This window comes from Lycorma delicatula, chromosome 3, assembly GCF_047948215.1.
Source record: "Lycorma delicatula isolate Av1 chromosome 3, ASM4794821v1, whole genome shotgun sequence".
In the NCBI taxonomy this organism is placed as follows: Eukaryota; Metazoa; Arthropoda; class Insecta; order Hemiptera; family Fulgoridae; genus Lycorma; species Lycorma delicatula.
This window is the reverse complement of record NC_134457.1, coordinates 207087928-207101381: the sequence shown is the minus strand read 5'-3', so window position 1 is coordinate 207101381 and position 13454 is coordinate 207087928. Positions and strand designations below refer to the sequence as shown.

General features: G+C 28.5%; 1 protein-coding gene across 1 annotated transcript in view; it reads left to right on the top strand.

Moving 5' to 3' along the window:
• LOC142321295 (uncharacterized) overlaps positions 1 to 9415 on the top strand; it is a 78635-nt gene extending 69220 nt beyond the window's left edge. Inside the window, exons 9-10 of the mRNA XM_075359292.1 lie at positions 3419 to 3670; positions 9215 to 9415. Of these exons, the coding sequence (XP_075215407.1) occupies positions 3419 to 3670; positions 9215 to 9387 (425 nt within the window). The 3' untranslated portion in view covers positions 9388 to 9415. The remainder of the gene's footprint in view (positions 1 to 3418; positions 3671 to 9214) is intronic.
• Positions 9416 to 13454: the final 4039 nt, after the last annotated feature.

Here is a 13454-nt window from a genome sequence, read left to right as displayed (position 1 = left end):
ATATATATATACAGAGTGTCCCATATAAAACGCAACCCATCAATCACTCATCAATGAAATTTCAAAAGTCAAGCTTACTCCCCTACTCGTTACTGAAATGGACTCGTCCAACATCTGAACATCGCGGCGACGCAGTAGAACACTACCGATAGTAACAACAATGTAATCATAACGTTCAGTGTATTGCTAGAGACAAGATGGTGTTTTCGCTAAATGAACGTGTCATTGTTGAGTCGTACTTACTTCAGTACGAAATCAGTGATTGCAGTGCAAGATTTGTTTCGCCATAAGTACCCAGATAAACCGGCTCCTAACAAAACATCAGTATTAAGGTTAGTCGCAAAATTTAGAGAGACCGGTTCCGTTAATAACAAGGAACACAAAAGATCTGCGTCAGTGTTGAATACAGATAGTCACTGAAATAAAAGACCGATTACTCGCCTCGCCAAATAAATCGATCAGACGTTTGTCTACTGAAATTAATTTGTCTAAATGGACTGTTCATCGGGCGACCAAACAATTACAATTACGACCTTATCGCATACAAACGGTTCATCGACTTCTTGAGCCCGACAAAGAAAAACGGCTACAATATTGTCAATGGTTACGTCGATTTCTGCGTGAGGGAATTAATGCTATGGATTCGTTATTTTTCACAGATGAAGCACGGTTTCATTTGGATGGCTACGTAAACAGCCAAAAGTAGAATTTGGAGTGCTGAAAATCCCCAAGTTTATCACGAAAAACAATTACCCCCGCAGAAGTTGGGCGTGTGGTGCGCGATATCGCGGAAAAAAATAATCGGCCCTATTTTTTTCGAGTACACAATTAATGCAGAACGATATCAGGATATTTTATTTCAGTTCATCGCACTCTTGGAAGAGGGAGACAGACACTGCCGGCTACAACATGACGGTGCGATATCGCACTACGCAGGTTCAATTTCTGATTTCGTCGAGGAATTCTTTGGTAATCGTGTTATCGGTCGAGGCTTGTAGTTACCAAGATCTCTAGATTTGACTGCAGCGGATTTTTTTCTTCGGTGTTACCTCAAAGAAAAAGCCTACAGCAACAAACCACGAACACTTGAACAATTGAAAGTCAATATTGAACAAGCTGTATTAAATATCCAGCCACAAACTTTGAAAAAAGTTGCAAGAAACGCTGTAAAAAGAATTGAAGCTTGTATTCAAGAAGATGGCGGCCACTTCCAACATTTACTCTAAATGTAAGGTAATGGATGGTAATAATAAAAAATACATTTACATTTACACATGCCTTTTTATTATTTCAATACCTACCAATATAAGGTTGGGTTGCGTTTTATATGGGACGCCCTATATATATATATATATATATATATATATATATATATATATATTTTATTTAATGTCTTTTTTTTTTTTGTAAATTAGGTCTACCATATAAAGTTCTATTAGGTTGTACCTGGGTTGATATGACAGTCGCAAATATCCAAGGGATCAACTAACTCTTTTATCCACACTAAAAAAAACCGATAAATACTTACTATCATATAAAAAAAAATGAAAATGTTTAAAAATTTACCTCTTCCGCCCTATGGATCCCAGAAGGGAATGTGCCATTCCTATATCTCTATTTTTATTATTTATATTTTAATAATTCAAAAAATGTTAACTCCAAATATTAATAAGATTAATTTAATTTTTTTAGAGGGGAAGAGTAAGAAAGCGAGCTATTCCACTCCATCAACGCGCGCGCGCACCCAACACACACACACACACACACACACACACACACACACACACACACACACACACACACACACACACACACACACACAGACAGACAGACACACAAACAAAATTATGTGAATTTTGCGTTACATATTTTTGTCCGATTATTATTCTTCCATTATTTTTATTTTTTATTCTAATAATTATAGTTTGGCTTTATAATAATATAGCTGTAAACCTTAAATATTTATACGATTGTTTTAGGTAAATGATAAATTAAAAAAAAAATCTACACCTTGTTCCAACTATTTACATAATTAAGATGTTAAGATATTAGAACTTTGGAAGGGATTCAATGTCCTAAAGTTTGTTAGCAGTAGTTGAGTTACCGTTATTAGTAATTCATTTTCAAAGTTCAAACTAAACCACGTAGTGTAAGGGTAGTTAGAAAATAAATTCACAAAAATCTAAAAGAAGCTTTTCTAACATGCATCTAAATTAAAATAAATATTTTTGCCTTGATTCAAAAGTAATGTTTAAATGTAAAATATTAGTATTAAATACAGTATACGTATATACAGAGTGTTTCTAAAATGGTGGGCTGGCTATACTTTTTCGAATTCTACTTCTAATAATAAACAAAAAATATCCTTAGGAAAAATGTTAATTTTTCTTTCGCCATTTTGTTATTTTTATATAAAAATTTACATCTCAAGTTCAGATAAAGGAATCACATTAATATTTGATAAGCGTCTTGGTAATAAAGTTTTAAAATTAACAAAAAATCAGGACTTACATATTTTTGCTAATTATAAAATGGCGGCCATGTTTATTTTTCAATCTGTTACATCTCCATAAATATTAGTTTCATAAAAATTAATGTTACTTGCTGAAATATTAAGCCTGTTATTTTGAATAAAATGACGTTTCATGTTTTAAAATCGGTTTACAAATAACCGAGTTATGGTAGAAAGTTGGTGTTGTAATTTTATATCCGTTTTCATTTCCTCCACTTTACGTTCAATTTGATTAAATATTAATTGTTTTTATTTATTGTTAATTCTAGTATTGTAAATTAGTATCAAATTAAGTAATAATCTTCTTACAATAATAAACCTAATAATTGACACAAAATTACATCAATTTTCTGCCATAATTCAGCTATTTGCAAACCGATTTAAAAAAATAAAACGTCATTTTGGTCAAAATAAAAGGCTTTATATTTTAGCAAATAACATAAATTTTGATGAAAGTAATATTTATGGAGATATAAACGATTGAAAAATAAACATGGTTGCCATTTTGTAATTTGTGAAGGTATTCAAGTTTTGATTTTTTGCTAATTTTAAAACGTTATTACCAAGATTCTTATCAAATATTAATGTGATTCGTTTATCAGAAACGTGAGATATATAATTATATTTTTATGTTAAGATAATAAAATGGCGGACAGGCGAAAAAGAAGGAGAAATTGCCGTTTTTCCTAAGCATATTTTTTGTTTAGTTTTACAAGTAGAATCGAAAAATTATAGCCAGTCCACCATTTTAGAACACTCTGTATGTATGTAAGTGGTCAGGTTAAATAAACTGTTTATAAATCAATATAATTATATTAATTTCGTTATTTCCGTCATTTTTAATTTATTATCAGCAATAAATACATTACTACTATTTACACAATTACTTTGTTAATTTCATTTCAGAAACATGGAGAAAGCACCCTCCAGCTGGAATTTTGGTACGAGAAAATGCCCAAGATTATAAACTTCCAGATGGAAAGATTTTGGAAAAAGGTATAACAACAATTATTTCATTGTATGGACTTCATAGGGATCCTGAACATTTTCCAGATCCGGATAAGTTTGATCCTGAAAGATTCAACAAATCTTCACCATCACAAATAGTTAAACCTTTTAGTTACTTACCTTTTGGTGATGGACCGCGTTTCTGTATCGGTAAGCATGGTTACTTTATAATAATTTTATTAATTCTTTTTTTGTTCACAAAAAAAAAAAATATAATAAATATTTTTGATTTGATTAACGATATCCTCCACTCATTTCTATTTTTTTTATTTAATTTTAACCTAAATATTTATTACATCTTACGATCTTAGTTATCTTGTTAGAATATATATATATATATATATTCTAATGTTTGTTTTACTCAACAGTGTTCGTCAAGCACTCTAAATTAATTAAGTGAATATAAAAATATGTGACCAATCAATCTAGTTCATGTATTTACAAGATTCTAACACAAATTTATCCTTTTCTTGTACATAGTAAGTCCTCCTTATTTCCTTTTTATTAACCCATATTATTTTCAATATTCTTCTGTAATACTACATTCAAACGTTTTGATTTATTCCTTTCTGATTTTTTCATAATATCTTAACGCTACCATAAAAAACTATACTTTAAACAAGTATTTTTAAATACTCTTCTAATTCCTAGAATGAAACCGGTACTCACCAAACGTTTTCCTGCTAGAGAGCTCTTTTTGATTATATTAATCTGCTTTTGATGCCTTCTTTATTTCTACATGGTCTTTTAATTTTAAAACTAATTTAAAAAAAAGTAGTTTGCTTTTGACTTATAATATTCATTTTAATTATACTATTTAACACATCATGATACATATTCTTTTTTATTTTCAATTTGAATTTCTCTCTCAGAAATAAATCCATATCATTATGTATATTTTATACAGGTAATTTAAAAAAAATCAACTTCATGGATTATTACTCTGCTTTCAAATTTTTCTTTTAATTTCTTTATTTTTTCATTTATGAGCAAGTTCAAAAGAAAGGGTACAAATTAATCCCTTTCTCTTTTTCTTTATCCTGAGGTAGAGGTTGGTTGTGTTCTAATCTCTCATCTATTCTTCATCGTGATATTTTAGTTTCATCATAACTTTCTGATATATAATTAATCCGTTTATTCAATAACTCTTGATTATCACAACTACGACGCGTCAATAATTTTTTTATTTACTAAATTAATGATAAATTAAAAATAGAGTTTTCAAATGATACATTGTTTTTACATTTTAGTGAATTTTGGAAGCGGAAAAATACATGAGAGTGTATGTTAGAATGTTAGTTAGAAGGGAAGCCAAAGTGTAAAAAGGACTATAAACATGTTTTTGTAATTTAAAATTCTGAAGAAATTATGTTTCACACCAGAAAATTCGGAAATAGTAATCAGTGGTTGCTATTCTATCACCAATTCCTTACAGACGTTAACTGTTATTCCCATAAAGAAAATGTTTTTAAAATTAGATCCAAATAAAGATTACAATTCTGAGATAAATTTAATTACATTAAAGAGGAAACCCTCGGTGAAAATTACAGTAAAATACGTTTTTAATAGTTAATTAAAATGGCTTTTATTAGTCTACTTAATCTTTTTGATAGAATCCATCCGGAAAGTAGATTTAAGTAATAAAAAATTAATAAAGGTGACTAAAAATGGAGCAGGATTTTTTAGAAATTAAAAAACATTCTCTAAAAAAATTGAAAATTTTATATACTTATAATTTTCTTTTAAAATGCATTCCGAGTACTTAAATTCCTTTCCCAAAAAATAAATCTTTCAAAAAAAAGAAGATATTTTTCCCTTAAATATTCTTGCATTTACCCATGGATAAAATTAGATTTTCATGAATGTTTTATTACGAATAGTTCCGTTGTAATTGTATGAAGAGAAAAAACAAACTGAGATTAAAATAACATTGGCTTTAAGCTGTCTATATTGTTTAGTTTTTGTGAATCAGAAGAAAATTGAATTCTGAGTATTATAAATTAATTGAAGTGTGGTGGATAAATCTTCAGTAAAAATTGAGAAAGTAATACAATATTGTCAAATAACGATTATTTTTCTTAATTTAATTTTGAGTAAGTCCCAAGCCCTCAGATTTTATAACTTGAAGGTGACGTATGGAATAGTATGAGACCTTGGAGTGCTTGATTTCATAGAACTTTTACTTCTCTCCACAACTAATTATATTTTACAAAAGAGCGATTCTTATAAAAATCTAGTTTAAAGATCTGGCGTAAGGGGAATCAAGTTTTTGTCATCATTAAATTTTAAATTAGTCCCAGAAATTAGAAAACGTTTTAAAATGAAAAGGTGGAAAATCACACTAAAATTTTACCTCAAATTAATGGAAGTTCCTGAGTAGCTTTCAGAAAGTCTGCATCATCAAATCTGTTGATTATATTTTTCCTGACTTCAGAAAATCAACCCTATCCTATATTTTTGATTGATTTAGGGAGTTCATTAAGAAAATGTGATGTAATTTGAGAATTCTTAGTTCGCAAAAAAAGAAAAAAGAAAAAAGAAAACAGTTCTATAGGAATATAGGTGGATATTATCGCAAGCATATTCTCCAAAAATACATGACCAGTTCTACATAAAGTACCCGAAAAGGTCACTCGAAACAATGTTGTGCATGTATGCATGCGCGCGTCTCTCTCTCTCTCTTTCTCTCTGTATGTGTGTGTGGGGGGGGGAGAGTGAGAGAGAAAGTTTGTGGCAGGTTCTGTCTGTCTATCCGTTTGCAACAGCATCACGCGAGAACCAATCGACCAATTACTTTCAAAAAACTGTCAGGTAGGAATGTATACTATTCCTGCTAAACAGGGAAGGTTTTAAGCCGTAGATCGAGGCCCTAGCCCCTTTCAGGGTGAAGTTTTGAATTAAAGAAACAAAAATTAACCCTCTCACTTCATAATATTTTTTCATCATGGCAACAAATGAAATTGAATGATTAATAATTCTTTTTTCTTTTATCAATATCTATAAAATATTACATATTCACATTCCTATAGTTACTACTATTCTGTTTTTTGTAATCTAGTTTTTTTTCAAGTTTGTAAAGTCTGTCTACTTGTTTCTTTTCCTATTTTCTTTTTTTGTACATAACGTCTCCTTTCATTTATACATCTTTCTTCTTCTTCTTCTTCTTCCTTTCATGTAGTTTTTTCACTCTTTTTGATTATGCTTTCTAAGAAGAGATCGAATTTAGGAAGGCTCAAAGTCAACACTTAATATCGCGGGACATGACATGTCTCGTGAAGGTATGGAAAGTATGGTGTTTGAAGACATCTCCCTTCGAACACCATACTTTTTCCATGGTCAACTGTTACCTGTTCTAGAATTACCGGATCTCATGAATTTTTTCTCTTGGCGAAGAGAAGAAAAGAAGTGAGAAAACAATTAAGGTGGTATATCCTAAAGAACTCAGTACACAGTCGTAAAATTGTAGGTTATTATTTTCTTATTGGTTCATTTTTTTCATTGTACTACCTTTTTATAATCACTTCGTTTTTCCTTATTAAAAAATGTACTTCTGTTTTCTATCTTTAAAAAAATCTGTTAATCTGATAGTATAAAAATTGTAATTCCTTATCTAAAAAATTTTATTGATGACATTGAACATAAAAAGGCTCTGATAAAATCATCATTGAAGAATATTAAACTTACCTTACATTACTTATTGTCATGTATTATTTGTTAAATAAACTTTAGTTAAAATATTCATTGCAGTCCACTATTTATTATCATAAACACATTACGTATATTTATATATAAATGCAATAATTTCTCACAGCCATGAGGATAATGAACTCGTTGGAGGCCAGGAAGCGGAGCTCCCTGACCAACTGTATATTTGTATGTATGTAAATGAAGCTGAATTTTTTTAAAGAAAATTGCATTTCTGATGATTAAAATTACAAGAATGACTTCAAGTCGTGGTTAAAATACAAAAATAACCTTGGTAAAACATCAGCTTAGAAGATTCAATCAGAACATTGGAATTTTAAATTGGTGAATTTACTTAATACTCAAAAAAATTATTTTCTGAAATAAGGTATAATATTTAGAAATTTTTCTCAATGTAAAATTCAAATTTTCCAAGAATAAAAATTAAAAGAAAGACTTATCCTCAATTATAAGAGCTCTGAAAACTCCCACCAAATTCTCTAGTTACTCTTACGGGTTCTGGAAGGTTTAACGAAAGTTAATTTTTAATTGTACCTTAATTACATTCTAAACTCAAATATGGCTTTAGAAAAATCAGTAATATGTAAACGTGTCGTTTGATTTATACATGTTAACAAGTTTTAGTTCATTTGGGGATACAATCAATAATTTTTACTTGTTTTTCATTGTATTTTATGCAAAGGAGTTGTATAAATTTTATATTTTAGTATAGATTTCCACCTCACTAGCACTTTTCGAGAGATAAACCAATAAAATTAATGGATCTAATTATAAAATGAATAGAATTTGTCTTACATAAAAAATACATTTGTCAACTCCCTCATTAAACAAAAGGTAAAACATACATATATATATATGATTACAATTGCCAAACATAGAAAAGTAAAATTTAGCAATTGCTTTTCCCTAAAAAAGATCTATATTTTGGTATGAAATGAAAATCTCTAAACCTCTTGGGATCTCCAACAAAGTGCAACTCAAAATATTTTAAATAAAAGAAGTAGGGTAATGGCACATAATTTTAATTAGAACTGAAAAAACAGTTTAAAAAAATGTTGACATAAAAATCGTCAGGCTGCAATAATAACCAAAATGGCCTCCGTTGAATATTTTTCACAGCTAGTTTCAAAAATGGCTTACATTAGTTCCACAAACGGCGTACAAGTACCATATAGAAAAAAGTAGATCGTTTTGAGGTATGAGCAATTTGTTTAAACTTTTTTTTTGTTTTTCTGTTTGACAGTTTTTTAAGAGCTACTGGAGATCACTTTTGAACGTAACTGTGAAAAGCATTAAATGGCTGCCATTTTAATTAGTGTTATCCTAGTCCGAAGCTTTTTATGTCAAAAATGTTGCCTTCATTACCTTTAAAATTATCTGTAAGAAACCTATCATTTCAATTTAAAATTTACTCTACAATAGGAACCCCTGGGGACCCGCTTGAGAGGGATGTGGTGAATATTTTAAAAACATTAAAATGTTTTTAAACATTTTTATGTTTAAAAATGTTCCTATTAGTACATTTTTTGTGCTAACAGGAATTCTTTCGTAAAAGCACGTGAACGGTAGGTTAATGAAAAATAAAACAAAACTGTCTCCTCTTCTGAGAATTAGGATGTTGATGCTAACGTAATAGTTGACGTTATTTAAAAAAAAAAAAAATTAGAATACAATAAATTTATTGACCATATTCCAAAGATATGTTCTGGTTAATTTAAAAAAAAAACACCCGTCAGTAGTATCATCATATAATGCCAGTGTGTTAACACCAAAACAGTCATTGAAGATGGTCACAAAGAGAAAATAAAATGTTTTGGAATACGTTGTTAAACGTTTGGTAAGGTTTGTCGTTTTAGAAGTTTGTATTTTTAATTTTTATCATTGTCGAACGTTATGGACAAAAACATATTGTTGCAAGGTAAGTAAAACATTAAAAGTTTATCTTAAATACATATAGAAGTAACACGTATTAATTTAATTAATTTTCAGGTACAAGATTTGGAAAAATGCAGACAAAACTGACTCTATTTACACTTTTATCACAATTTAGATTTGAGATATCAGAGAAAACTGCAGTACCACCAATAAACAATCCAAAAATATTTATATTAAGCGCTGTTGATGGTATGCATTTAAAGGTTATTAATAGAAAAAAAGTCTAAGAATTAATTGCCCCTTTAAGAAAAGATAACATTTTTAATAAATAATTAATTGGCAATATTTTGATTAACAGATTGAACGTTGATCAATATTTTCACATGATTTTTATCTACACAATATTTACTTTAAAACATTTAAAAAATATCAATAATTTTGAATAAAATTTTATTTATCAATAAAATCAAATATTTAATATCGCCTACTTGTCTTTATTTCGAAAAAAGTGCCTATGTATTGAACCACCACTGATTATAATCAAGACTGAAATTCACATTCCGACAAGGCTAAATATCTTGCTTGGCCTTTACTTAAATCGACAGCTTAACTTGGAAGATCTACATATGAAACAAATGGAAGACGTTAAACTACGAGTATCAAAAAGACTTATTTGATAATCAACAAAAGATCAATATTTTAACAGAATTTTTATATATATATATATATAAATTTATATAAGTATAAATGTGTGTGTGTGTGTTTGTTACCGTGAAAGGCCGATATCCCACAAATATTGATATTCTCGATGAATGTCGACACATACTAAAAACGTCGGTGAAATATCGAAATATATGCTTATTTGAACCTTCGATACATCGAAAAACACAGATAAGTTCTGGTGGGGAGCCGAAACGATAATTAGAAATTTAAATAAAATTAACCAATACCAATTTCTAAGGTAAATAGATTACGAGAAACCCTCGTAAAAAAGTAAGTTTAAATTTAACGTACAGTGAGTCACTCTTTTGACACACTCTGTATCTGTATAGGGCTAATTATACGTATATATATATATATATATATATATATATATATATATATATATGTATGCATATACGTGTAAGCCTATACACATACGCATATGTATACATATGTATAAGTAAAAATACTGCAGTTTCCGGTATCGAGATGATATTTTCGACTAAATTAATATTTTTTTACTATTTTAATTTAAAATATTAATATTATCAAAAGACATGTGTGAAAAAGCTATATATATAAAAAAATCGTAATTTTTTAAAATAAAATAAATAAACGTAATACTTCAGATAAGAAAAAAATTGGGAATAAACCTTCGCTAAAAATAATATATAAAAATAATTTTAACAGAATAAAATAACAGTCTTTTTGATTATTAAAAAATAATTTTCATCTAAAATTAGTTTGCAGTTCTTAAAAATTAAAATATGTGTAAATGAGTGTTTAAACAAGGTTATATTTGAGTGCTACAATTATTTCATGAATAAAGTTTAATTGAATATGTATACAAATAAACCACTTAATAATTGTAATCTAACACTACTAAAATGATAAAAACTATTCTGCTATTAAAATATATTCTTGTTTCTCATAAAATCTTGCCATATATATTTAAAGTTTAGGAAAACATATTTCTAGTGGAAACATAAAATAAATATACAATTATGAAATACGTTTTCATGACGCATCATCGTTATTTAAATTAACAAACCAAAAAAGTAATAAAAATATGTACGTAATGTCATTTTCTAAAAAAATATTTTACCAGTAGACCAGTAACAAGATGGTTTCTCAAATTTAAATAAGATTCTTTTATCATATTTATTAATTTAACCGTTAACATTTTAACGTAATTTTCAATTCTATATTTTAAAAGAATACTGCATTAAATATTTTCTAAACTGGAAATCTACTAAGAATTAAAAATAACAGGTAAAACTAACCCAGGAGTAAAATAAAACCCACGTGCAACCGCATTTAAATCTATAATTAAAAATATTAAACATAAAAAATGCATTTTATTATTTTTTTCCTGGCATCGTAGCTATAGAGCTTTTCTGCAAGAAGGAATGTATGGTAACAGTCAAAAATTGGGGTATGGGTTTTTTACCGACTTTTTAAAGAAAAGGACGTTTTCTGGTATCAGGAGTACGAAAATACCATACACTTAAAATCAGGTTTCCACACACACACACACACACACGCACACACACACACACGCACACACACACACACACACACACACACACACACACATATATATATATATATATATATATATATATATATATATATATATATATATGCCTATTTATAAAAGTTGTGGCTCGAAAATCTCCAAAACTACTATATCAATTTCACTAAACTTTAGATATGCTGTATTAGTGTATCTGAAGTTGTGCCTGTGAAAATTTAATGAAGATTGGTTAAATTGTTCTTCAGTTACACTCAATTTAATGAAAACAACTGACAATATAACTTCAATTTGAGATTATGTTGACTGTGTAGTGGTATATTTTTTATACAGGCTGATGCATTGAGTCACAGTGGTGATCGAGTCGAAACTTGATGGTTGTGTGCAAGGTCTATTCCTTAATCGAACGTGTGTAATGAGTTATTCTATGAAAATCAGCGCGTCTCTGACTGCAAAATAGAAGGGGTGTCTGGAATAACAAATCGGACTCAGAGACCCCAAGAACAAAAAAAGTGAGGGGTAATTTTTCTAATACGTATGTACGTATCAAGGCATGTTTGAAGGGTAATAACTTTTGACTGGATAAACCGATTTGGGTGAAATTTTTTACAATGACTCGTATATGAAGAAATTTATTGGTAAAATTTTTGGGTCAATATCTTTACGGGTGGGGTGGGGTAGGGATTTTTGGTGATCACTTTTTCCAAATTTTACACATATAACCCTTCTTTATATTTAGCTTAGTACATGAGTGTATATACATTAACATTTAAAAAAAAATTGCCTCAAATTTTTCCCTTCCTCCAAAATTGAAAAAGCTATTTTTTAATTTATAATATATTTTTTAACAAATTGTCTTTGTCTTCCCAGGCATAGAAGTAGTGAAAGTGACAAAAAAAACGTTGGGGACAATGTTAGGGATGGGGGAGCTGATCAAAGGTTAAACTATCAATTTTTTTTTAATTTTCTAAAATATTTTTTGGTTTATTCTAACTTTTAATAATAATATTACGATAAAATTTTATTCATAATACACCCTCACATTCTAAGAAGAAATGTTAGGTAACTTTTTATTGGTTTTACACTTTTCTCCTGGATTTTTTTTAGTTTCTTCAATTTAACATAGTAAACGTCAAAAATCAAAATATTTTCGTGTAAGATGATTTTAGAGATGGTGAGCAGAAAAAAATACGGATTATTTTTATTTAATTTTTTAAACTTTTTTTATACATTTAAACATATAATGATAACTTTACAATAATATTTTATCATAAATTACCCCTAACCCCCCAAAAAAAATCTTAGATATTTTTTCATATAATGTTATTTTTCCTCTAAATAAGAATAAATAACTAATGCAGGAAAGTATTACAAGTCAGAGTTTTTTATTTTAAAGAATTCTGTAATTAAATATTTTTTCTAAACTGGAAATCAACTAATTAAAAATAGCAGGTAAAATTATCCCCAGGTAAAAGATAGAACACACAAGAAATCACAGTCAAATTTATAATTGTAAATATTAATACATTTTATGAAAAAAATTTATTTTATGACTTTTTTACTCAAACATAACTAATGTTAAAATAATTTTATAAATAGTCTACAAAAAACTTTAATTAATAGATGATTTTGCAAAAAAGTGATTTTTTTTAAACAAAAAAAAAAAAAAAAAAAAAATATAAAACCATTTATTTCAACAATTTTAATTGTACTGATTTTACATTACATATTCAATTTAAAATAAACTGAGTATTTTAAGAGTACAGAGAAATTTTAAAAACTTAAAATTTGCATATATTTTCTCACTGATAATGATAAAAACATTGGCTACAAATAATCTAATATTATATAATTTGTAATGTATTCATAAAATTTCCATTTAATTGATAACAGATTGGTTTGCTTGGCATTTTTCCCGCCACCACCCCATTCGGTCGCCCTAAAGCATAAGACTTTCTTTTGGCAAGACGAATGTCTGTGCCAAAAATGGCTACTGAACCTCGAATCAGTTTAGCGACCAGTGTCCTAAATAGCTCCTAGAGCTAATCTAAAAGCGTGACTGGAATAAGCATGTTACCATACACCATTCGCTTGCGAATCCCACCGCCCGCTTGTCAT